The 24421-nt window shown below is 41.1% G+C and overlaps 1 protein-coding gene across 4 annotated transcripts in view; it reads left to right on the forward strand.

The window, feature by feature from the left end:
• The first annotated feature begins 7007 nt into the window (after positions 1-7007).
• Positions 7008-24421, forward strand: part of SUCO (SUN domain containing ossification factor) — a 94766-nt gene continuing 77352 nt past the window's right edge. For 3 of the 4 annotated variants that reach the window (XR_004280029.1, XM_032317757.1, XM_032317756.1), the window contains exon 1: positions 7008-7183. Coding sequence is in view for 2 of the 4 variants with exons in the window: in XM_032317757.1 (XP_032173648.1) it covers positions 7122-7183 (62 nt within the window). In the remaining 2 variants the exon portion in view is untranslated. The remainder of the gene's footprint in view (positions 7184-24421) is intronic. The other variant, XM_032317758.1, reaches the window with a different exon arrangement.

Consider the following 24421-nt stretch of genomic DNA (forward strand, 5'->3'; position numbering starts at 1 on the left):
TTTTGCCTACTTTCTGGATAATTTCTTCAATTTCATCTTCTAATTTTTTCTCTTGAGGTTTTTTAAATTACTGTTTTCACATCTTTATAAAAGATATTTGTTGTTGTTGTTTTCAACTGGTTCCTTTTTTATAGTCTCCTGTTCCTGTCTTACGGTGGCCATGCCTGGCAGTGTTAGAATTTCTTGTTTTAAGGTTTCTTCTCACTGCACAGTCTTTTCCTTCTACTCCAAGTTTCTATTTCCCTGTTTGTTTTAGATGCTAGGGCATTTTCTTTTCGGCTGGTAATCATTAGTTGTCCGTTCTTTTTAAGAGTGGGGCACTAAAAAGATTGCTGGATGCTCTGAGCACATGGCTGGACTTGACTATGACCTTTCCATGGCATGACTTGGTTGAGAAAACTCAGGCGTCACTAACTTCTAGGTCTTTCCTCTTAGAATAATCACATTCTCCAGAGAAAACTCTTCCAGTCTTCTGCCTGGAGAGGGAGAGACTGGCTGCGGGTACCAGAAAAGGGCTGGGGTCTCAGAATCATGTGTGTGTTCATTCTACCCTCAAATTACTATTATACAATTTTTAAAAAATATATAGAAAAGTTGAAGGGATAGTGCAATGGCCACCTGTATTCCCTCCACCGAGATTTGACAACGGCTAACCGACGCATTTCTTCTTGCTCTCCCCTGCTCTCCGAACCTTTGAAGGTAAGATGCCCTTATCATGACATTTCATTCTTAAATATTTCAGCATAAATTTCCTCAAAATAAGGACATTTTCTATATAACCACAACAGCATTATTATATCTAATAAAAAGTGACTTATCATTTAATGATCTATCAGTCCTTATTCAAATTTCCCCAACCACATATTTTTATTTTTTGCAGGTATTCCTGCCTTAAATTATGCTAGGTGTTCCCCAGCCCAGGGATTGGTCCCCAATCAATCCTCTCCTGATAATAATCCAGTCTTTTTTTTTTTTTTTCTTTAAAGATTTTTGTTAGAGAGAGAGAGAGAGCACAAGTAGGCAGAGTGGGAGGCAGAGGCAGAGAGAGAAGCAGGCTCCCTGCTGAGCAAGGAGCCCGATGCGGGACTCTATCCCAGGACTCCAGGATCATGACCTGAGCCGAAGGCAGCTAGCTGCTCACCTGACTGAACCACCCACGAGTCCCTAAATCCAGTCTTGCTAGAGGTATGGGAGGAGTCATCTAGACCCGTAGAGAGGAGGATGGTCTCTTATTTCTTTAATCTGCAACCCCTCCCCCTCTGTTGCCACTTGGTGTCATTTCCTGAATGAGCGTTTGGGGATTCCATATCACAAACTGGGCCATTTTTTTGCCATTTCCTATTGCTAAATTAGGATTTAGTTTTCTCATGTCTGCTGTGTTGAGAATGGTTATATTATTTTTCAACCACACCACATTTGAAAGTAAAATTCTCTCTCTTGCCCACTGGCGCGCTCTCTCTCTCTCAAATAAATAAATACATCTTTTAAAAAAAGAGAAAGTAAAAGTTGATCCTATTACTAATTATGCCAGGACTGTTAACAGGGACAAACTGGGGCTGTCCTTGGAAGACAGGCAAATGGTTGCTTTAGGAAGACATTTCCTCCCTCTCAGCTTTCCAGCTTCAAACCCGTGTTCTTCTGGTCCCTTCATCTGCTCACCCCAGTCTTGTGGCTTTATCTGCAAACAAACAACCGCTTTCCTGTTTTTTGTTTTACTTACTTTGTAAGTAAAAACAATGGTATATGTTTGCTGGCATTATCACTATCCAAGTTAATTATCTTGAACTCACTTTGATCACTTTGTCCCAGCACCACCTTTTGTTATGTTAATGTTCTTCAATTCCCGGACTGCTCTTTAAAATCATCACAGGACCTAAAGTGAGGAGTTTTAGATGAGTTTAAGAAACATCTACTTATCTGATTAGAGCCCACCATCACTGTTTATTTCATACATACAATACCATTAAGTGTCAAGCAGACCAAAAATAGAAGGCATGTGATTGTTAAGGTAGTTTTTAATTGGATTCTAGGATTTATTGTTCTCTCTACCTGAAATAGCTTCTCCTCATGTCTCTGTGAAAATCCTAGCCATCTGTTATGGTCCGCCTCAAATTTTTTTTTTTTTTTTTTTTTAAGATTTTATTTATTTATTTGACAGAGAGAGACACAGTGAGAGAGGGAACACAAGCAGGGGGAGTGGGAGAGGGAGAAGCAGGCTTCCCGCCAAGCAGGGAGCCCCATGCGGGGCTCAATCTGAGGACCCCCAGGGGAGAGGGGAGTCTGCTTTAGGATTTTCTCTCTCTCCCTCTCTCTCTGATCTACTCCTTCAACCCCCCAACTCTCTCTTTCAAGAAAGTAAATAAATCTTTTAAAAAACATTGCCCTAGTGCAATGCTTCTTAACCTGTGATCCATGTATACAACTCACTGGTCTGTGAACTTGGGTGGAAAAATATAATTACATCTCTATCTTCACCAACATTGTACTAAAATTTAAAATACCCTCCTATGAATATAAAGTAAATAATCTTAACCGTATTAACTACACCTATAACTTTGTCACTAATAACTCAGATATTTTCATATCACATTATACATATTCTAAGGCTTTTGAAATATCTTTTATACTCATCACTGCTTTGGAATTACTGAAGTTACCAGATCTGCTGCTAAGTATTGTTATTTAATGCATTAAAAAATACATACATTACTATAACACAAATTTTCTTTGTAATATTTTGATGATTATATTTCACTATAGTTGGTTTCCTTTGTAATCTATTATTTTATTTTATTTTATATCTTCATACACATTGTGAGAAGGGATCAGTGGGCAACATCAAATCACTAAAGGGCTGCAGTCTGGAAGAAGGTAAGAAGCTGGCTAAGTAACTTGTTCTGAGTTTCCTGGAGGCAAAGAGCCTGTCATATAAGAAAGGTCCAATAGATATTTGTTGAACACATTATTTCTCCACGTTATTCAGGAGTAATTTAAATCTGAAAAATTCTAGCCACCTATAAGTCAAACAGTGTTATGCTAAAAAAATAATTTGGCTCTTTGTAGTGGAAGCGATAGTTGGCAGGGGTGAGTTAATTGCATGAAACCTTCCTGTCCTAGGGTCTTGCTACTCCCAGAAATCTAAATTATAGGGAAGATTGTAATTCGGTATGAGTAGACATGAAGTAATATTTAAGTTAAAACATATTTCTTGGGCCCCTGTTTTAAAAAAAATTGGGTTTTATATATACAACATGTGACCTCTTGCGTAATGAATTTATACACTGTGAGGAGAGGCAGAATGTCATGAGGACAGAGATCGTAGGTGTTTCAGGAGATGGCAAGCAGTGTGGTTTGGTGAGGAGGCTGAGTCATGAAAGGAAACAGTGGGGACTAAGTCTTGAACCTTCAACTGGGTTAGATTATGGAAAGCTTCAAATGCTGGCCAAGGAGGCAAGACTTTATTCAACAAGGATTTAAGGCCTTTTGGAGATTTTCCCATCAAAACAAGGATATGATGTTGGTAATGTTTTAGGAAGCTTCTTTTGAGACTAGGATTCAGCAGGCCACGAAGGACGCCGCAGTTAGAATTCCCAACATGCTGTCTTCAGTTGCTGATACCCTCTTCCTGCGTGGACTCTTGACTTTGCAAACGCTTGCTAGGTACTTGTACCAGAATCTCAAATTCAGTACTGTACCTCCAAACAAAACTTGCCTATGAACCTGCAACTCCTGATTTTCCTATTTTTGTAATGACCAATGACAGACCATCTTTAATTTCTTCCTATCACCCTACTTCCTGAGTTATCCTTCCTCTGGCTAATTCCACAAATAGCTTATTAAAGTCATGTATTCTCAACATAAACACATAAGGTAGAAGATTCAATTTGGGGTAGAATATTTTTTAAAGGAAAATATTATATTTTTCTTGCTTGCAGTATAAAAAGACGTGAACAAGCCAAGACTTCAGGTTTTGATTCTTCTATCTGCTAAGGAACTGAGGTCTCAGGTTCCCTAGAGAAGAAGTTTATTTTCTTACCTCCCTCCAAGTTCTCCCTTGACCTCCTGAAGTGGCCGTATTATCAGTGCTCTGTTCAGGTAGATTTGACAAAGTGGTTTAGACTCCCTTTAGACGATAATAAATAAAATAGGTATAAGCAGTTTCGTGCACATAGCTACACACACAGAAGCAGCAACAGAGTGGGGACAAACAGGAAGACATGCATGCACATGTATTAATATATATTAATTAATATTGTATGTACATGTATTAATATCTTAAGTGCTGATTGCCTCATTCATCCTCCTTTTCATCTGCTTTTGTCCCTTTTATTGTCTATTTGTCTTTCTCAATTCCCTGACCTTTCTTTCACTGATTTCAAGGAACTTTTGTCCTAACTGGCCCTTACCTTGGAATCATCTGATACCCTCGAGCCTCAGCTGTTCCTCTTAAAGATACACAGTATCTCAGCATGGAAAGAGGCAGATAACATTTTGATTACTTCAAGATATGTCAGGGCTCGCTTGTCAAATACCACCAACTTAACCTCTGGGGCTTCTTGAATATGATTTACATGGGAAAAATGACAAAGAGATGAGAAGGCCAGAGGGGTTGCCTCCTTTTCTGAGATCCACAGGTTCTTTCTCTCTCTTTTTTTACGATTTTATCTGTCAGAGAGAGAGAGAGACTACGAGAGAGAACACAAGCATGGGGAGTGGCAGGTAGACGGAGAAGCAGGCTCCCTGCTGAGCAAGGAGCCCAGGGCGGCTCTGGATCCCAGGACCATGAGATTACCACCCGAGCCTAAGGCAGATGCTTAACTGATTGAGCCACCCAGGCGCCCCAGAGAATCTGATCTTTATCAGGGCAGAGTCTTGAGCTGTCTGGAGTTTCTGGACACCATATAGGAATGAAGAACTAAAGGAAACTGTTAGTCAGGCAGTTCAGTCCTTGGTGACTTCCAGAATAATGCTAGGATCTGCAGTGCACGAGTTGTCCCGTGTGATCAGTGATATACAGGTTTTATTAGGTTGGGAGATTCTGTTATAGCAGAGTTTCCTTGAGCCTGGTACTTTGACTTTTCAGGCCAAGTAACTTTGTTTTATGAATTATAGAATGTATCATCCCTGGTTTCTACTCACTAGGTGTGAATTCCTCAGCTCTAACGACCAGAAATGTCTCCAAATATTGCCTTTATTCCCCCCCAAGGGGAAAAACTGCTCCTGGTTGAGAACCACCACTGTGGAATATTGAAAAGGTGGTGGATGATAGTTACTCAACCTGTGTTACTTAATATATCCAGTTGACTTACATCAAGACTTTTAGAATAGATCAAGTCCTTCAGGTCCCTGGGGATACAATTACCAGCCAATTCAACTCAAAAGACTCATAAGGAAATCTCATCTCAATTTTAAGCATTCCACTGAAGTGTTTTATTCCACCCCACCCTCCCCGCGGCCCCACAGGCAGTACGTGACCCATGCTCTAATATCTGCCTCAAACATTTTCCCCTCTAAACGTCAGGCCTCTATGCCCCCATCTCTCAGGCTGCTTTCTGGGGAAGAGTTTTCAGTCCCCCGACAGCCAACACAAAAAGCGGAGACCACGGAGTCCCACTGTTGTACTTCTTCTCTAAGAGCAGCATCCCCGGGAGAGGCTCCCGCGGCGCACGGTCCGAAACGAGTGTCCCCGGAGACGGCCGGAGGACGCGCTAGGCCGGAGGCCAACCCGGTCTCCGAGCAGAAACGGACGCCTCTTCTCCACGCTCTCTGCCGTCTCAGGGAGCCTGGACACGCGAAGGGCTTGGGGAGAAGAGCGGTCGCGCATTTGGGCAGGTCAGGCAGAAGCCGCTTCCGGGAGACCTTCCGGGACCCCAGGGGCACGGGACCCCGGAGTGGGCACGCGGCCTTTTACCACAGATTACTCCGCGCCGCACCGGAGCCGAGGCGCGTGTACGGGAGCGCCTTCCTGGGCTCCTCCCGCGCGAGCCCTTCCCGCCCCTCCGCGGGGCACCCCGAGCACGAGCCCGGCACCAGGCGGACCAAACCCGCGATCCCACGCGGGAATCAGGGCGCGGGGGTCTCCCCGCAGCGCCGAGACCGGGACTCTCCGCCGCGACCAATCAGGGAGAGGGCCTCGTGGCACACCCCCTCCCGATGGCCAATCAGCACCTAACCCGACGGGCGGGCCCGTCCGCACCGGGAAAAAAACACCTCTTCAAATTTTATTAGTTACAGTTTTTCTTCCCACCGTCCTTCTAGGCCGTCCGTCTCACGAACTGTGGTCAAAAGAGGAGAACTGAATATAATCATCCCCAAGCTGGTCATTCTTGCGGTGAGAGGCGAAATTCTAGACCTCTCCATCAAAACTGGGATTCTAGGAGGAGTAGGGGAAAGGGAAAGGAGCGTTCTGGAAGACAAACTACAACTCCCAAGGGCCCTTGCGCCGACTCGCCACGCCCTGGACGAGGGGGCGGGCCATCGCAAAGAAGACCGCGGAGGGTCATGGGGCTCCTCCCCGACTTCCTGAACGCGAGCCAGTGACCCGGCCGACTTTGAGGTGGGCGGGGCGGCCGCAGCCCCGGCTCTCGCGCGTTGTGTCCTCCCACCTCGCGCTCCTCCGCCCGAGACGTCGGAGGGGCGTGGCCCGCGCGGAGGCTGGTGGGGGCGCGAGCGCCGCGGGACGTGGGTGACGCGTCCTCTTCCAGCTCAGCGGTGTGTGAGGTGGCGCGGCCCCGCCGGCGATTGGCTGTTGGGAGACGAGTGCGCCGCGGCCGTTGGTCGCCGGCAGCACGGAGGGAGAGCCGGGGCGGGCGGGGGGGATATGGGGCCGCAGTGGCGGCGGCGGCGGCCGGAGGAGGCGGGCGCGGGCGAGCCGGCGGCTGCGGGAGCAGCGGCAGTCCCCGGAGTCCTCCCGTGAAGCGCCGCGCTCGGCGCCGCCGTGGGCCCCTCGGAGGGGGCGGCCGGTACGCGGGCCGCTGAGGAGCCGCTCCCGCTGCGCCGCGGCCCTTCGGACTCTCGGTCCCATCCTCTCGCTCCTGCTCCGGCTCCTCCATCTTGGCCTCGGCAGTGGCGGCTGCCGGGAGGATGTGCCGCCTTCTGGCAGGGGGAAGAAGGAGGAGAAGATGAAGAAGTACCGCCGGGCCTTGGCCCTGGTCTCCTGCCTGTCTCTGTGCTCCCTGGTCTGGTGAGTCGCCGCCGCCATCCGGGAGTTTCCCGAGCCGGGAGCAGTGAGCAGCGCGGGTCACACCCCCAGGTCGCCGTGGCTCTCGGGGTGCGGGTCTGCAGGCCCTTACGACACACGGGTTGCTCGCGGCTCCCGCGCCGACTGGCCCGGCCGCGCGCTGTGCGGTTTCCGTGCGGTGTGTCGGCGTTCACGGAGAGGAGCGGGAGGGAAGGGTGTCCGAGTGCGGGGACCGCCTGGGTGCCTTTGTGCTCGGCTCCTCTGCCCTTGGAGACGGTGGGGCGTCCGGGCCGCGCTCGGAAGGGCTCTCGGGGTGGCTCGGGTCCCCTGCCGGCCGCTCTCTGGCCGCGTGCGGTGGGACCCGGGGAGACAGGGTCGGGCGCGTGCGGTCCGCGGTGCGATTCTAAAAGCGGGATTGTCACGAGGGCCAGAGGACCGCACGCGCCGCGGTTCAGGCCAGGTCCTGCCGTCTCGGGCCTCGAGTGCACCTGGGGCGGCTGCTCTTGGAAACTTGGCGGGGGGCGTTCCGGAGCCCCTTTCAGGGGGCAGATGAGGAGCGGTTGGTGCGGTCGCGCGTCTCAGGTGTGGCGTGCGCGGTGTCCCGGAGGAATGGCAGGACGAGTCCTGTCTTTGGAAGGCGGGAAGAGTGCTTTGTTCCTAAAGTTTAGGGAGTTTCTGCTGATCGCTGGCACGCTTGGGTGGCTTCGAGGCGCAAAGACACCTTGTCAGTGTCACTTGATTGCTGTCACTTGACTGGGAAAAGCCGTTTTTCCCCTCCTGGAGGTGTGAGCCCCGCTGACTGGGAAGATGCTGCTTTAGTCAAAGCGATCTGCTGTTTACTCAAGTCTACATAAACTTTATTCATTAACGAATAAGTGAATTCGTTAACGAATAAGTACATTTATTCATTAAGTCCCTTGTTTATTTCCGGAAAACACCAACGACGTGTCCATTTTTTCTGTGCTTAATAGATTCCAAAGATCCTGAAGTGGCAGAGGTGTTGCTCACATGAAATACTAAGTGACAGGAGAGGGAAAACTCTTGCCAGGCTGAGGAATTTTTTTTTTTTAAGATTTTATTTATTTATTTGACAGACAGAGATTACAGGTAGGCAGAGAGGCAGGCAGAGAGAGAGAGAGAGAGAAAGAGGGAAGCAGGCTTCCTGCGGAGCAGAGAGCCCGATGCGGGACTCGATCCCAGGACCCTGAGATCATGACCCGAGCCGAAGGCAGCAGCCCAAAGCTCTGAGCCACCCAGGCGCCCCAACCAGGCTGAGGAATTTTGATCTGAAGACTGATAGAAGCTTTAGAGAACAAGACATCTGGCCTTATGACTTTAATTCCAAACACTTTCAACAGGACAGCTGTCACCCCCCTACTTTGTTAGTGTCATGTTGGGGACCAACAAGTGCGTGCAGGAGATGAGTCCACTCACCCCATTTTAGATTTAAATTTGTAGGTGAGATGTGTTCATTTCCATCTTTTTCTGGGGGCTCCTTGGTAATTTACAGGGTAATATATCATTTCTTTTTTCTTTCTCCTTGATCTTGCCCAACTTTAGACTTTCTGAAGTGGCTCATAGGGCAAAGAGGTTACACTTGTTACACTTTTCATTCAAGTTTAAAATGCACTGGTACCTCTGATTTTTTTTTATTGAAATATATTTGACATTGTCTAAATGTCATTATGGTATTGTGCAAATTCAAGATGTGTAACATGTTGACATGATACATTGATGTACTGTAATATGATTGCCATTGTAGTGGTAGTTACTACTTTTATCATATCACATCATTATTTCTTTTTTGTGGTCAGAATAATTAAAACCTAGTATCATAGTAAGTTTAATCATTGTCATACAATATCATTATCTATATATAAAAATCTATATTCCATAGTAGATCTCCAGGACTTAGTTATCTGTAGTTGAAAATCTGTACCCTTAAACATGATTTTATTTATTTATTTATTTTTTAGTAGATGGTGGAGATGAAATCAAACACTACAGTGTGTTTCTTAAAATCACTTGTGAATTTAAAGTAACCATGCTTCTATTACTTTGTGTACTTTCTGGCTGTCTTTTGCTTAGGCTAACTTCAATATGGTTTCTCAGCTTTATTCATTAGTAATAAAAGGTTATGACCTATTAGAAAAAAAAACCAGTCTACTAATATTGAAAGTAGTAGTCATAAAGTTCTGTAAAGTTTGTTGGCTCTCACAATGAAAAGTGGATGTTGAGAGTTTAAGGAGTAACAAGTTTTAAGAAACTTTAGCTTAAGAAACAGTTGGACTAGTGTATTTTGAGATTGGTTTATACTGCCAAATTTAAGGACTTTTAAATTATTCTTTATTGAAGCCATTAAAGGGCATTGAAAAGAGGATATTTAGGCTTGAGATTTTCTTGGAAGGGTGATGATGCAATTGGAGAAGAGGAGCAGTACGGGGTAATGATGGTAGAGGCTATGTTATGTTATCAGGCTCGGCACTGATTCATCTGGAGGTCTGCTCCTTGTTCCAGTCTGGTCTGTATGTCATTTCCCAATATCTCCATTTTCCCTTAGGGGAAAAAAAAAAAAGTTTACGGAAGAGTAGTTAAGCTTTTTTTAGTAGCCATTTTTGTCTTTGACGTTTATAAATTGTCTCTAAATTTTGTGATCCATTTCTTTCTTAAGCTGTATCGTTTTGTAATGTACGAATGCTGTGTGTTCATACCACAGTTCTCTAGTTTCTAAGGTTCACCTCCCTTCCACCAATATTACTGAAACTTTTTATCCCCTTTTTTATACTCTCACACTTCTGTAGCTCTTGATTATGTCTCCCCTCTCCTTTTTTCTTTTCAGTCTAGAGTCCTAACCTTAGATTGCTGTCACAAAAAAACCATCCTTCCGTCTTATTAGTCATTTTAGTTGCTATTTTTTACTTTTGCATATATTGTGTGATTCTTTATCAAGTAGTACAGAGTATTTTAAGCATAAACTTACTGTAGCTGCAGCATAGAGTAATAATGATTGTCATATCTATGTGTAGCTTGTGGTGTGTACTTTACACACTTTAATACCTTCAGTCTTCACAGCCCTGTGAGGTAAGTATTATTGTTAACCTTATTCTGCATTGTATAGTTCAGGAAGTAGGTAAATTAACTGATTTGGCAAGGTGAAGCAGCTATTAAGTTTAGCAGCTTGGATTTGAATCTGTGCAGCCTGATTTGTGGTAGAGCGTCCTGACTGGTATCAAAGATCAGAGGGCCTATATTTTAGATACCGCTCCATGGCTTAATAGATATGTGCCCTAGGACATGGTATGTAATTTCTTTGAACTTTAATTCTTGTATCCTAAAAGTAGGAAAACGAATTCATTTATACTTCACAGGGTTGTTAGGAGGATGAAATGAGATAATACATACGACAGGTCTTTATTAAATAGTGAGGGTGTATTATCTACATATTTCATAAAATATATATAGGGTATATAATCCATTTATTTCATTATAAAATTATTCAACAAGGATTTTTCTCATGCTTATTATGTACCATATGTTGTTTGGGCATTGAAAACCTAAAAATAGGGTGACCAGCTTATCCTGGTTTTGTCAGTGACGTCCCATGTCTCAGGAATCTCCTGTGTTATTTCTTACTGATGCTGTTAACAAGTTGCCAAAAATTTAGTGGCAGCATGCATCTGTTACCTTACACTTCTGGGATCAGAAGTCCAAAATAAGCCTTAACAGGGCTAAAGTCAGGATGTCAACAGAGATGGCTCCTTCCTGAGTCTTTTAGGTAAAGAATCTGTTTCTTGGCCTTTTCAGCTTCTAGGGCCACCTGCAGTCTGTGACTCCTCCCTCACAGCATTCTCACCTCTAGCTCCAGGCTTCACATGTGCGAAATCACTGATCCCCTTGCCTCTCTTTCCACAAGCACTTGTGATTACATTGGACCTGCCAAGACAGTCCAGGATTATATACCCATCTCAAAATTGCTAATTTATGGGAACGCAAGCTGGTGCAACCACTCTGGAAAACAGCATGGAGGTTCCTCAAAAAGTGGAAAAAAGAACTACCCTATTACCCAGCAATCCCACTACTGGGTATTTACCCTAAAGATATAAACATAGGGATCCAAAGTGGCACGTGCACCTGAATGTTTATAGCAGCAGTGTCTACAATAGCCAAACGATGGAAAGAACCTAGATGTCCATCAACAGATGAATGGATAAAGAAGATGTGGTATATATACACAATGGAATACTATGCAGCCATCAGAAGAAATGAAATCTTGCCATTTGCGACAATGTCGATGGAACTAGACGGTATCATGCTTAGTGAAATAAGTCAGTCGGAGAAAGACAGCTTTCATATGATCTCCCTGATATGAGGAAGTGGAGATGCCACAGGAGGGTTTGAGGGGTAGGAAAAGAATAAATGAAACAAGATGGGATGGGGGGAAGACAAACCATAAGTGACTCTTAATCTCACAAAACAAACTGAGGGTTGCTAGGGGGAGGGGCCTTGGGAGAGGGTCGTGGGGTTATGGACATTGGGGAGGGTTATGTGCTATGGTGAGTGCTGTGAAGTATGTAAAGCTGGCGATTCACAGACCTGTACCCCTGGGGATAAAAATACATTATATGTTTATAAAAAAATTTAAAAAATTAAATTAAAAAATTGCTAATTTAATCACAAGGCTGGTTTAACATGTAACATATTGAGGGATTAGGACTTGGACTCTCTGGGAGGCATCATGCAGCCTAATATATTACTCTCAGTCCTGGCAAACTGGGAAGAAGGATCGTCTTCTTAAAGAGGTCTATGCTTTAAGCAGTGGATATTCAAATTCTTTTGAGTGTGTCCCCCTCAATAAAATGTTAATGCATGCAACCTTTAATATGTGCTTAATTGTTTATAAGTTGTGTGCATGTGCCAATATATTAGTATGATAGTATACTAATAAGTTACATAAATTAGGTGTTTAAAAAGATGAGAAAAATGAACAGTCTGATACTTTCTATTTTTTTTTTTTTAAAGATTTTATTTATTTGTCAGAGAGAGAGAGAATGAGAGCGAGCACAGGCAGGCAGAATGGCAGGCAGGGTCAGAGGGAGAAGCAGGCTCCCTGCCGAGCAAGGAGCCTGATGTGGGACTTGATCCCAGGATGCTGGGATCATGACCTGAGCCAAAGGCAGCTGCTTAACCAACTGAGCCACCCAGGCGTCCCTAATACTTTCTATTAATAGAATTTTTTTTTTGCTCTCAAATAATAATTTCTGGTGAGAGCTTTGTGATTGACTGATCAGAGTATTTTACATTACGATGTGATTGATGAATAGCTTGTTCTAGTTGGGAGTCTTAGCCTTGCGATTTTCTTGTTGACTTGTGCTTGTGTAGTTATTTTCTTTGCAGTCTTTGCAGGAATGTTTTCAAAGCTATTTTTCCATGTTGTAAGAGTCAGTTTAGTTAAAACTAAATAATATAATCCCTAAGGCTACTTAATTGGGCATACATCAACGCCAGTGCCTCACAATGCCTGGAGGCAAACCCCAGTTTGTGGAACTTCCACATTTTCCCACAGGTTTCTGATTACGTAGTCCCTGGGGTTATTCATGTTTGACCATCCAACCTTCAGAACAAGTATAAATTCTTATATTAAACTTAGTAAAGCTTAATTAATTTTAAAAAATACTATTTTATAGAGCATTTTATGTTCACAGTAAAATTGAAATTGAGCGGAAGTTATGGAGATTTCCTATACACTCTGTCCCTACCCTTGTATGGCCCCTTCATTAGTCAACATCCCTTATCAGACTGGTTTATTTCTTTAAGACTAAAAAAAACTATTGTAACCAATAAGATCATCTTGGAGAAGCTCTTATTTAGAGCTAATGAGAAAAACCTGACATTTAAGCAATTCTTATACATTTGACAAATAATAAAAATAATTACAAAGATTTTGAGGAACACCAAGGGTAGAATTCGTATTCTAGATACGATTCTATCACTATCTGTATGTCCCTGGATGAGTTATTTCTATGAATCTCAGTACTTATCTGCATAAATGGTTTGCAGGATGGATAGTACAAAATGGAAGAATTTTGTTTCAGTAGAGGCAAGATTCCTAGAGTATTTGTGGGGAGAGATGAGAAGGGAGGCTAGAGCCAGGTTTTGAAGGGACTTGATAATTACACAGATGAACTCTTGATTTTTAGCCTGGTTGAGAGTTATGAGTCAGGGTAATAGTTTGAGCAAAAGCATGAGGTCAGATTTTATTTATTTATTTATTTATTTGTTTGTTTATTAGGTCATTATGACCATATAGAGTGGTTTGGAAGGGACAGACTTCAGGAAAGCTGGAAGCCCTAAAGTGGCAGTCACAGTGGAGAGACTTGATAGATACCTAAATCAAAGTGGTCTGTTTTGTATGCTTTTTTGTCCTTGGTAATTTTTCTTTTTCTTTCTTCCTTTCTTTTCTTTTTTTTTTTTTTTTAATTTAAGATTTTATTTATTTATTTTATGGACAGAGATCACAAGTAGGCAGAGAGGCAGACGAGAGGAGGAAGCAGGCTCCCTGCCAAGCAGAGAGCCCAATGCCGGGGCTCGATCCCAGGGTCCTGGGACCGTGCATGACCTGAGCTGAAGGCAGAGGCTTTAACGCACTGAGCCACACAGGTGCCCCAGTCCTTAGTAATTTTTCTGAATATGTTACCTGGTTTTCTTCGACTTCAGAGGCAATATTTCTTGGTTTGTGACTTTATTTCTGTAGCCCTTCTGTTGCTTTTTCTTTGATAATTTTGCTGGTTTCTTCCTCATTTGTCAATATGCATAAGTGAGCAGAAATAAATAAGAAAAATAAGCAGTTTTGTCATTTTTAAGGTAATGATTGGAAATATCCTTGAAAATCCTGTCTTTTGTCTGGAGAAGTTACTTTGTTGTGTTTCTGTAACTATTTTTTAAGACCATCAGTCTCTTCTCTGAATAAAATAATAAATATTCAAAATAAAATAGTGAAGTAATCCCTCTTCTTTAAATCATTTGATGACTTTTTCTTTTAATAGTCTTTCTTGTCCTGGTGTACAATTTTTAGCATGGGGACTCTGGGTAATGATACTGTATTGTAGATCTTTAAGTTGCTAAAAGTAGATCTTAAAAATTATCACAAGAAAAAAAATTATAGCTGTGTGGTGATAGATGTACTTTGTGGTAAACATACCACAATACATAATAATATTGAATTACTATTTCATACATCTGAAACAAACATACTTTATATGCCAGTTGTATCTTAGTTTTTTTTTTTTTTTTTTTAAGTCTTTCTTGTGGAACTTGATGTGAAAAACTTTGGGAAGAAAAGTATCTTTGCCCTGGGATATACATTGCAAAGAAAGTGTGTAGTACTTAAAAGAGGTATTAAGTTATTTAAAACAGTGTTAGATCTTTTCAGACAAGTTAAATGAAGCCAGATTCCCTAAATAGGAAAAGGTCTGTGGAAGAAGGTGTGACCAGGTAGATACAACATTTTTGTGTAAAACTCCAATATTTGTGACCAATGAAAAAGTGGCACATTACTTACTTATAATGTCCTTTGAATTATTTTAAAATGAGTTGGATGTGTTTTATAATATCATCTTTAAGTTATTAAAACATTTGAGGGTATATTGGAATGGAGGCAGGTAATTGGGTTGGCTGGTAATGAAAAAAAAAAAAAAAGATACTAACACCTAACTTACCTTTGGACATTGGTTATTTCACTTTTCCATTCTTCATGAACTCCTAAATTATTCTTTCACTTGTTTCAACTGTCTGAATAGAGAAATAGGTCAATATGTGTAGCTAACATTCTAGTACTTGTAACGAAAGGGAAGAGAAAAATTTATAAAAATTTTAAATGCTTTATTATTCTTTCAAGCCATCTACAAGTAGAAACATATGCATGAAATACTTTTGTTTAGTAGTTTATACATAAATGGGACTCTTTATTTAAAACATAGTATATATGTATTGCAGATTGTACTTTAGTGCCAGTTGTGTGTTTTACTTTTAAGGCTATATTTTAAAGTAGTTTCAAAAAGTAAAATTGTACATGTTGAAGGATATGAGAAATTGTTTTCAAGTATTTGCAGTATAAAAATGTTAAAACCTTGGGATAAACTTACTTCATAAATGCAGATTTTTTTTTGACGCTTGATTTTGTTTTAGGGCTTTATTTTTGTGACGAATCAGTAGTTAAAATTGTTTTATATTTTACGTAGAAGTAACACCTAGCTTTGTTAGAAAATGTTTTTTGGCTTATAGGTACTAAGCTAATTTTGTGTTTCTTGTTATAGAGTATTTGTAATCTAACATAAGAAAATATGTAAAGTACTTAAAATAATGCCTTGCTCATAGTAAGCATTGTTACAAGAATTCTTTTAATTTCCTCTGGGTGCTTTGCTATAATTAGGAGGGCATAGGTGGCAGGGTTCAGAAATAGGAATCCATTAATTAATTCAAAATGGTATTTAGTTACCAACAATGTATTTGTGGTGGTGGGGAATCCTGAAGAAGCAGGAGACTTGAGCTCTGCCCTTCTGGTTGTCAAAATATACATACTGATGTAGGGGAAAGGGCATAAAACTAACCTAGAGTTTGGTTGTAATCCCCCCCCCTTTTTTTTCATTATTAACAGTGAGCCTTTACTGAATGCTTATTAATATTCTCAGTGTTTCGTGTCCACCAACTTACTCTCTTTACAACTCTTTTGAGATAGCCACACCATTTTAAAGGTGAAAAAAGAGAGACACAAAAAAGTGAACCAACTTGCCCAAGTTCTCACAGCTAGTAAGCAATGAGCCAAAACCTAAGTAGGCTGAGTCTGAGCTTGTCTTTTGTTCTTATTTTTTAAATTCAATTTAGTTAATGTACAGTGTATTATTAATTTCAGGGGTAGAATTTAGTGATTCATCAGTTGCATATAATACCCAGTGCTCATTACCTCAAGTGCCCTCCTTAATGCCCATCATCCATTTACCCCTTTACCCCACCAACCTCCCCTCCAGCAACCCTCAGTTTGTTTCCTAGAGTTAAGAGTTTCTTACAGTTTGCCTCACTCTGTATTTTTATCTTATCTTATTGTTTGTTCCCTTTCCTTATGTTTTCATCTGTTTTGTTTCTTAAATTCCACATATGGGTGAAATTATAGGGTATTTGTCTTTAATGGATTGACTTTGCTTAGCATAATATCCTCAGTTCCATTCATGTTGTTGGAAATGGCAGGATTTCATTCTTTTTGATGGCTGAGTAATATTCCTGTGCGCGCGCGCGCGCGTGTGTGTGTGTGTGTGTGTGTGTGTGTACACACACACATAAGTATACATACACATAGGTGTATATACACACCACATCTTTATTCTTCTGTCAATGGACGTCTGGTGAGCCTGTGTTTTTGTCATTGCTTTGTGTGGCCAGTAGTCTTGTATATGGCTTTAGGCAAATTTCTTTACCTTTTCTTTGTGTGTTAGTTTTCTTACCTGAAAATGGGCAGACTGGATTGCCTCAACTAGGAATGAACATTAGAATTATTCCTGAAGCTTTAAAAAAAATACACATGCCTAAGATTCTTACCTTGGGGATTCTGTCTCTGTAGGCTTGGGATATTCTTATTCATTCTTTATTACTATTAGATCAGATGAATTCTGAGATTTTGTGGGTTTTTTTTTTTTTTTTTGTACTTTTAAATTCTAAGATACCTAATTTGGACATTTGTGAATTTTCAACTCAAAAAGCTGAATTGCTCAGCAGTGCTTAAAGAAGGGAAAAATTAGGCCTGGAGTGGTCAGGAAAGACTGGACTTGAGTTTAAGAGAAAATGATGTGTGGCTTATAAACTTCGCTTCTTGGGAATGTAGATATTTCATGAACTGAAATAAGGTGTACTGGTGCTGCTGATGTGAATAATGGTCTTGTCCTAGTGTGGGGTGTATGTGTGCGTCTGTCTGTAGTGGGTAGATAGTACTTGGTTGTCAAGGAAAAAGAGAATAAAAGAGATAATGTACTTGATATAGGTGCGAGTGATAGCAGACAAGCTTGTCTAGAAACTAAAAGCTGTATTTTGGGAATTATAATGGGTTTTACAAACTAACCTAAGGAATTAGACAGTAAAAATCCAGCAAGAGAAGTGGTGCTCCAAGAATGTTATTTTTTACATCATTGTGGTGGAAATATTTCAGAAGGGACTTGGAGGGATGAATGCTAAAAAAGGGAAAAAAAAAAAGCAGTTGAAGTAATTGATGTTTATCATAACAAGTATTTGGTAGTAAAAATGAAGACGGTGCATTGAGCAGAGTTTTGAGGAAGTAAACGATCTGGTTTGGAGATAGATTGGCCATTAACAGAGGAATATAGTAGAAATAGCGTTGGTCTAGGATTCAGAAGAGAACTTGGTTTTAGTTTGCTTCTAACAGGCTCTTGTTCTTCAGAACTCTCATTCTGTCATCTATGTCAGTGTTGGAAGATATTTACTGAGGCTTCTGTGTGGTATATTCTTTGTAGGATTCTGGTGGATAAAACAAAGTTAGCTGCTTTCTTGGAGTATATTGGTTGAGAGAATAAATGTTAAGATCTAAAGTTACAGATCTGTGCAGTGAAGTTCAAAAAGAGAAGAAAAGGTCATTGTTTTTTAACTGGGGCAACTTGAAGAGTTGGATATGCTCAAAAAGAAATGGAAGTGTTGCTGAGGATTTGAATAGGAGGAGCCGTTGAGAGAGTGGAATGATCCACATGGGATGATCCAAGTGGAGACATGATATAGGCACTGAAAAATGCAGACTTTGGGCACCTGGGTGGCTCAGTGGGTTAAGTGTCTGCCTTTGGCTCAGTCATGACCCCAGGGTCCCAGGATCTAGTTCTGCATTGAGCTCTGTGCTCGGTGGAAAGTCTGCTGCTCTCCCTCCTTGTGCGCTCGTGCGCGCTCTCTGTCCAACGAATAAATCTTTAAAAAATTTTTTTAAAATGCAGACTTGAGTGCATTTAAGAATTGGGCTGGAGTTGTCCTCATAGAAGGGATTATTTTTGAAACAGAAGTTTGAACATGGAGATTCTGCAGAGACTTAAAGAAGGATGCCAAGCAAAGTAAAGCTCGGAAGGGAAGGAGAGTGGTTTGAAATGAAAGATGGGAAGAGGTTTGAGGATGTCATTTGAATGGCAGCAATATAAAATGTCTCAGGTAAGGCTGAAAAGTTTGAAAACTGAGAAAAGGGTCTTTTTTTCAAGAGGTAAGTATTTGGTAAAAGCTTATGGGAGTGGAAACAGATGATACTTGAGCTGGTAGGCATGAATTCTTGCACATTTGTTTGGCAGTGAGATGGAAGAGGCTGGAGTGACCCCACCCTTCTATGTATGCTTCAGCCCATTCTGCACAGTGCCGTGATTTATCTTACTAACACATAGTTTTGATTATGTCAGTCTCTTGCTAAAACATCTTCCAAAGGCTCCTGTCTTCCTGAAGAGAAAAATTTAAACCCTCACCTTAAAGGCCTGAAGTCTGGCCTAAACCTACTTTTGTAGGTATAGTACGACTAACCTGTTAGCCTGGTAGTATTTTATTTGGGGACTATCTTTGTAGTTTTGGGTTGAAAATTAAGATTGCAAGGTATTGTGACTTGGGTTTTATAGGCTAAATATACCTGATGCAGTTTCTTAAAATATATCATTATCAAGTAAATATATGATTATCTTCAGAAGCTTTGAGGACAGTTATATTGGCTGAATTTCTAATAGTATGTTTAGATGTAAAAACAGAACAAACCATATTGTTTAATAAGTGCTACCCCATGCTAGATCCTTGAAATTATAGGCAAATTTAGTGAAACAATCCTCTAATAGATTTTGGTCTATGGAATAATTAAGCTAAGAGAATATAAGAACAGTCTTACAGGAGAGTGAAGATTAAAGATCAGAACTTTTGAAATTCAAAGGTTTGATTAGAAGCAAACCCCTGAAGGGTGCCTGGGTGGCTCAGTGGGTTAGGCCGCTGCCTTTGGCTCAGGTCATGATCTCAGGGTCCTGGGATCGAGTTCCGCACCGGGCTCTCCGCTCGGCAGGGAGCCTGCTTCCTCCTCTCTCTCTCTGCCTGCCTCTCTGCCTACTTGTGATCTCTGTCAAGTAAGTAAGTAAATAAATAAGTAAATAAAGAAGCAAACCCCTGAATACAGAGTTTTCTTCAGCCAGGCTCTGTAGTTCCATTTGATTTGATTGGAAACTGCTTTGGTGGCCAAATAGAATAAAAACTGGGAGGAGAAATGAACACAGTGTCACCTCTTGTGATCAGCAGGTAGACCTCACAGAGAGAAGCAGCCTTAAAGGAGTCCCTAAGCTGGTAATAGTTTAAGAAGGCTCTCTGTCTTTTAATACATTGTGATTGAAAGAAAGTAGAGTGCTTATGAAGCAAAAGCACTGGAGGCCTAGTGATCTTTTGGTCTTTTTTTGTGTTCGATCAAAGTGGCTTCTGTAATACCCGTTTCCTACAAATTTCCATGTACTTCATAGAATTTCTTCTAATTTTTTCAGATTTCTGAATAGTAATGTTAAAAAAAAAACATAATTTTTACCGTTACCTCAAAGTTAAGTTCTACTTTCCCACCTTTTTGTTTTCCTGGATTGCCTATTTGTTTGTTTATGAAGGGGAATGTACGCAGGGCATTACTTGAACCACACTGCTGTAATTGAATGGCTTACACTAGGTTTCCATACTGTGGATTAATGTGTACTTGTGTTTAAGAAGCAATTCTTCATTGCCCAGTTTTGATCTTTCTTTTACCATAAATTCTGTGATAACTGAGCTCTTTCCCTTTTTTAAGTTCTTTTTTTTTTTTTAAGATTTATTTATTTATTTGACAGAGAGAGAGAGATCACAAGTAGGCAGAGAGAGTGAGAGGGGAAGGGAAGCAGGCTCCCTGCTGAGCAGAGAGCCCGACGACGTGGGACTCAATCCCAGGACCCTGAGATCATGACCAGAGACGAAGGCAGCGGCTTAACCCACTGAGCCACCCACGCGCCCCTCCCTTTTCTAAGTTCTTATCCAAGCTGTTCCAATCCATAGGCAGAGGAAGAGCTTAGGAGATCACTGTGCTGAGAACAGGGCAACAAGTTCTGCTAGCCTTAGAGGTGCTCAGTGTTGTGTGAGGAACAGAAATATAAACAGTTAATTTCAGTTCAGGATTGTAATAAGTGCTTAGATATGCCAGAGGGTTGTGGCCAAACCCCAGGTTGTGGAAATCAGGAATGTTTCCTAGTCATTAACTTGTTCCTGCCCCCGGGTGGGGGGGGGGGGAAGAATTCTGTCAAGTTTTGGATGGTGAGGAGTGGGAGCAGGGGCAGAACAGTCTTGGAAGACAGAGAAGCATGAGCCAGAGACTTGGAAGCATGAGACAGCCAGATGTGTTCAGGGAAGAGCTACAAGTAGTTCCGTATTACTGAAGCTTGAAGTGGGAGGCAGGGAGTGGCAGAAAATATAAAGCTGAAGACTTAGGCTTTAGAGGAATTTTAGATATTTTAAAATATGCAAGGAAACCTGAATTTTGTCATGGAGAGTTGATAAGAGGTCCTAAGCAGGAGAACAGCATTCTGACAATTGGTGTTAGATTCTGGGCTGTGTGAAGGGTTGATTTGCAGAGATGGTAAGATGGGAATTAGGGAACTCTGTTAGAAGTTTGCTCTAAGTACGAGAGGAGGGTTTGAGCTGAGAAATGGATTACAGAAATTTGAGGTAAAGTAAACCATAGATAGTAGAGGAAGGATGAAGGGAAAAGAGTAGCAGAGATGTTTTTCAGGTTTCTGACTTGAGGACTGGGTGGATAGCAGTATCACTTGATGAGATCAAGGATTCAGGAAGAGGGGATTCGGCAAAGGAAGATTTTTGTGTTCAGGTTTGGATTTAGTTGTTTTGGAGGTATCTTAGAACATGAAGGGAGAGAGATTCAACTTTTAAATGAGGTGTACAAGGAAGATGAGAACAGAACCCTGGAAGCACCGGGATTTAATCTGCTGTAGTTAGCAGAAGCAGCACATCAAAGGAGATTTAGAAGACTTGGAGGGAGGTGAGAAACAGGATTGTATAATTTGACAAACCAAAGGAGAAGAAGGTTTCAAGTAAAGCAGTAGTCAAAGGTGCCACACAAAGCAGAGAAATTTAAAAAAAAAAAAAAAAAAGGTAGATCCTGGTACTACCGTACTGATTTCAGTAGTTTAATGAGGGCAAAAATGAGAAATCAGCAGGCTGAGGGCCAATAGAAGGTGAAGAAACGGAGACTACAAGTATATACTAATCTGAATTTGGTAAGTAAAAAAGGTAGAAAGGACAATAGCTGATAACAGTAGTTAACATTTGAGTTCATATTTTATGTCAGATTGGTAAGCACAGCACATGCATCATTTTATTTTCCTCATAATAATTCCATTTTGTTGATTTATTTGAGAAAGAGCAAGCAGGCGAGCATGTGAGTTCGTGCGCATGCTTGCAGGAGCCCGGGGGAGGGAGCAGAGGGGGAGACCCTCAGGCAGGTAGCATGCTCAGTGAGAAGCTGGATGCCAGGCTCCATCCGAGATCATGACCTGATCTGGTATAAGAGTAAGAAGCTTAGGGGCGCCTGGGTGGCTCGATGGGTTAAAGCCTCTGCCTTTGGCTCGGGTCGTGATCCAAGGGTCGTGGGATCAAGCTCTGCATCGGGCTCTCTGCTCAGTGGGGAGCCTGCATCCCTTCTCTGTCTGCCTTTCTGTCTGCTTGTGATCTCTGTCTGTCAGATAAATATATAAAAATCTTTAAAAAAAAAAAAAAAGAGTGAGCTTAACTAGCCAAGCCACCCACGTGCCCCCATAGTAACTTCTTTGAGTATGGATATTGAGGCACACAGGTTTTGTAGTTTACCCAAGAACATACAGCTAATGAATGGAGGACCTGGGAATAACACTTGGGGATCTTGACTCTGAACTCCATGTCTCGTCACTGTGCTGCAAAATTTCTTATTTCTGTTGTTGCCACTATCTAAATCTGAGGTAAACGTTAATCCTCTTTTGTGGTAGTTCTTATATATTTGTTATGCTATAACTAGCCTTGACTAATACCATCAATTATTGAGTGAAGAGATCAGTGTTATTTTCTCACTTTTCATTTATCTGTTGACCAGAGAATAATAAATATGAAGTACAGCAATAAAGAAAGATCATAGGCTTTGGAGGGAGATAATCTAGGCTTGTAATCACAAATTGAATGACTTTGGACAAGTTAATTTCTGAGTTTAGCTTCTTTTGTAAAAATTTATCTAAAAGTCTGAATAAAAAAATAAAAACATAACTTTTTTCCCCCCAAGACATCAGGTGCTGAGGATGGCATTGCTCATACTTGATGAAGAGTTTTGCATGGGTTCCCTTTTCCTCCAGTTTACATGATGACTCTCTTATCTTCTATCTTCAGTTTCACTCCTCTTTCCCCATTTTAGGCAATTACCCAGAGTATATTGGAGCCTGTCCAGTCAGCCTTCATGTGTTTATTTGATGTGTTTTCTTCCCAGATAGTCTTGTTTTGCTTATATGTTACAAAATTTTACATAAGTTGTCTAACACTACTATCTCGTTCTTTCTACTTCTTTTCATTTAACACTTTTATTTTTAATTGCTTTAGTCATCATTAAAATGAATTGTAGGAAGTTGATGATGTGGCACATGCCCTTACGAAGGCCTCATAGTATCATTTATTCATTGAACAGTTTGTGTGTGGCTGCTTCTGAAGAGAGACTGTATGTTAATAAATGCATTTGGGTATATTCTGTTCCATTTGCTTGTCTGTTGCTATCCCAGTACTGTAGTCTAATTACAGTGCTTTTGTAATAAATTTATCTGGCAAGGTGAACCACATGCTTCTGCTTTTTTTGGTTGTTGTTGTTGTTAATTTAGTTATTCTTGAACCACTTTTTTTCTATATCATATTAGAACAATAGGGTCCTTCAGGTATTTTGGTAAGAGTTATATTTGAGTGATGAATTGCTATTTTTACATTGCTGTCACCAGCATTCCATCTGTGAACATAATAGATTTTTGTGTGTTTATTTCTTTATTGTATGATCATTACCAGAGCTAAAATTGTTTATCTGTAAATCATTCTCTATTATTTTTCTTAGGTTAATTTCTAAATTGTTTTATAATTTTTGTTATTGCTCTAGCTTACTTTCTTTTTGGTTATTGCTAAGAGGAAAATATAAACTTTTCTGTTTCTTAAATTTTTAAGTTGAGATAATTTACATGTAATGAAATGCACATGTGTTATCTCTATATGTAGTTGGATCAATTTTGACAAATACATATATTTGTGTAATCTGCCCTCCCTCCTCCATCAAGGTATAGAACATTTGTATTACCCCAGAATTTCCTCATGTCCTTTTCTAGTGAATCCCCTGAAGCAACCTGTGATTCGAATTCTATCAGTGTGGATTAGTTTTGCTAATTCTGGAGCTGCATCTAATGGAGTTACACATTATGTTCTTGTGTCTAGCTTCTTTTATTTATTTATTTATTTATTTATTTATTTATTTTTAAAGATTTTATTCATTTATTTGACGGAGAGAGATCACAAGTAGGCAGAGAGGCAGGCAGAGAGAGAGAGGGAAGCAGGCCCCTTGCCAAGCAGAGAGCCGGATGTGGAACTCGATCCCAGGACCCTGAGATCATGACCTGAGCCTAAGGCAGCGGCCTAACCACGGAGCCACCCAGGTGCCCCTAGCTTCTTTTATTCTGCGTAATGTTTCCAAGATTTATACATGTTGTTTCATTAGTCAGTAATTCATTTATTTTTATTGGGAATAGTTAGTACATTTTGTGAATATACTATAGTTTCTTTATTTTACTGTTGTTGGTCATCTAGGCTGCTTCTAGTTTTTGGCTATTAGAAATAAAAGGGGCCATTTTCCTGCAAGCCTTTTTGTGGACATCGTTTTCATTTCTCCTAAGAATTACCTAAAAGTGGAATTGCAAGTGCTAAAACAGATGGGTATCGTATGCTTCTGGATATAATACACTGAGAAAGATACAACATCACTTCTGAAGGATTCCGGCCAGGAATATATAAACTGAATCTGGTCATGAAGAAACATCAGACAAACCTCAAATAAGGACCATATTATTTAAAAATTAAAGGACTGTGTTCCTCAAAAATAGCACTGCCGTGTAACGTAAAGGACAAAATCTATTCCAGGTTAAAGGAGGCTGAAGATGCATGATAAATGCAGGA

Source organism: Mustela erminea, chromosome 17 (genome assembly GCF_009829155.1).
Source record: "Mustela erminea isolate mMusErm1 chromosome 17, mMusErm1.Pri, whole genome shotgun sequence".
Taxonomy (NCBI): domain Eukaryota; kingdom Metazoa; phylum Chordata; class Mammalia; order Carnivora; family Mustelidae; genus Mustela; species Mustela erminea.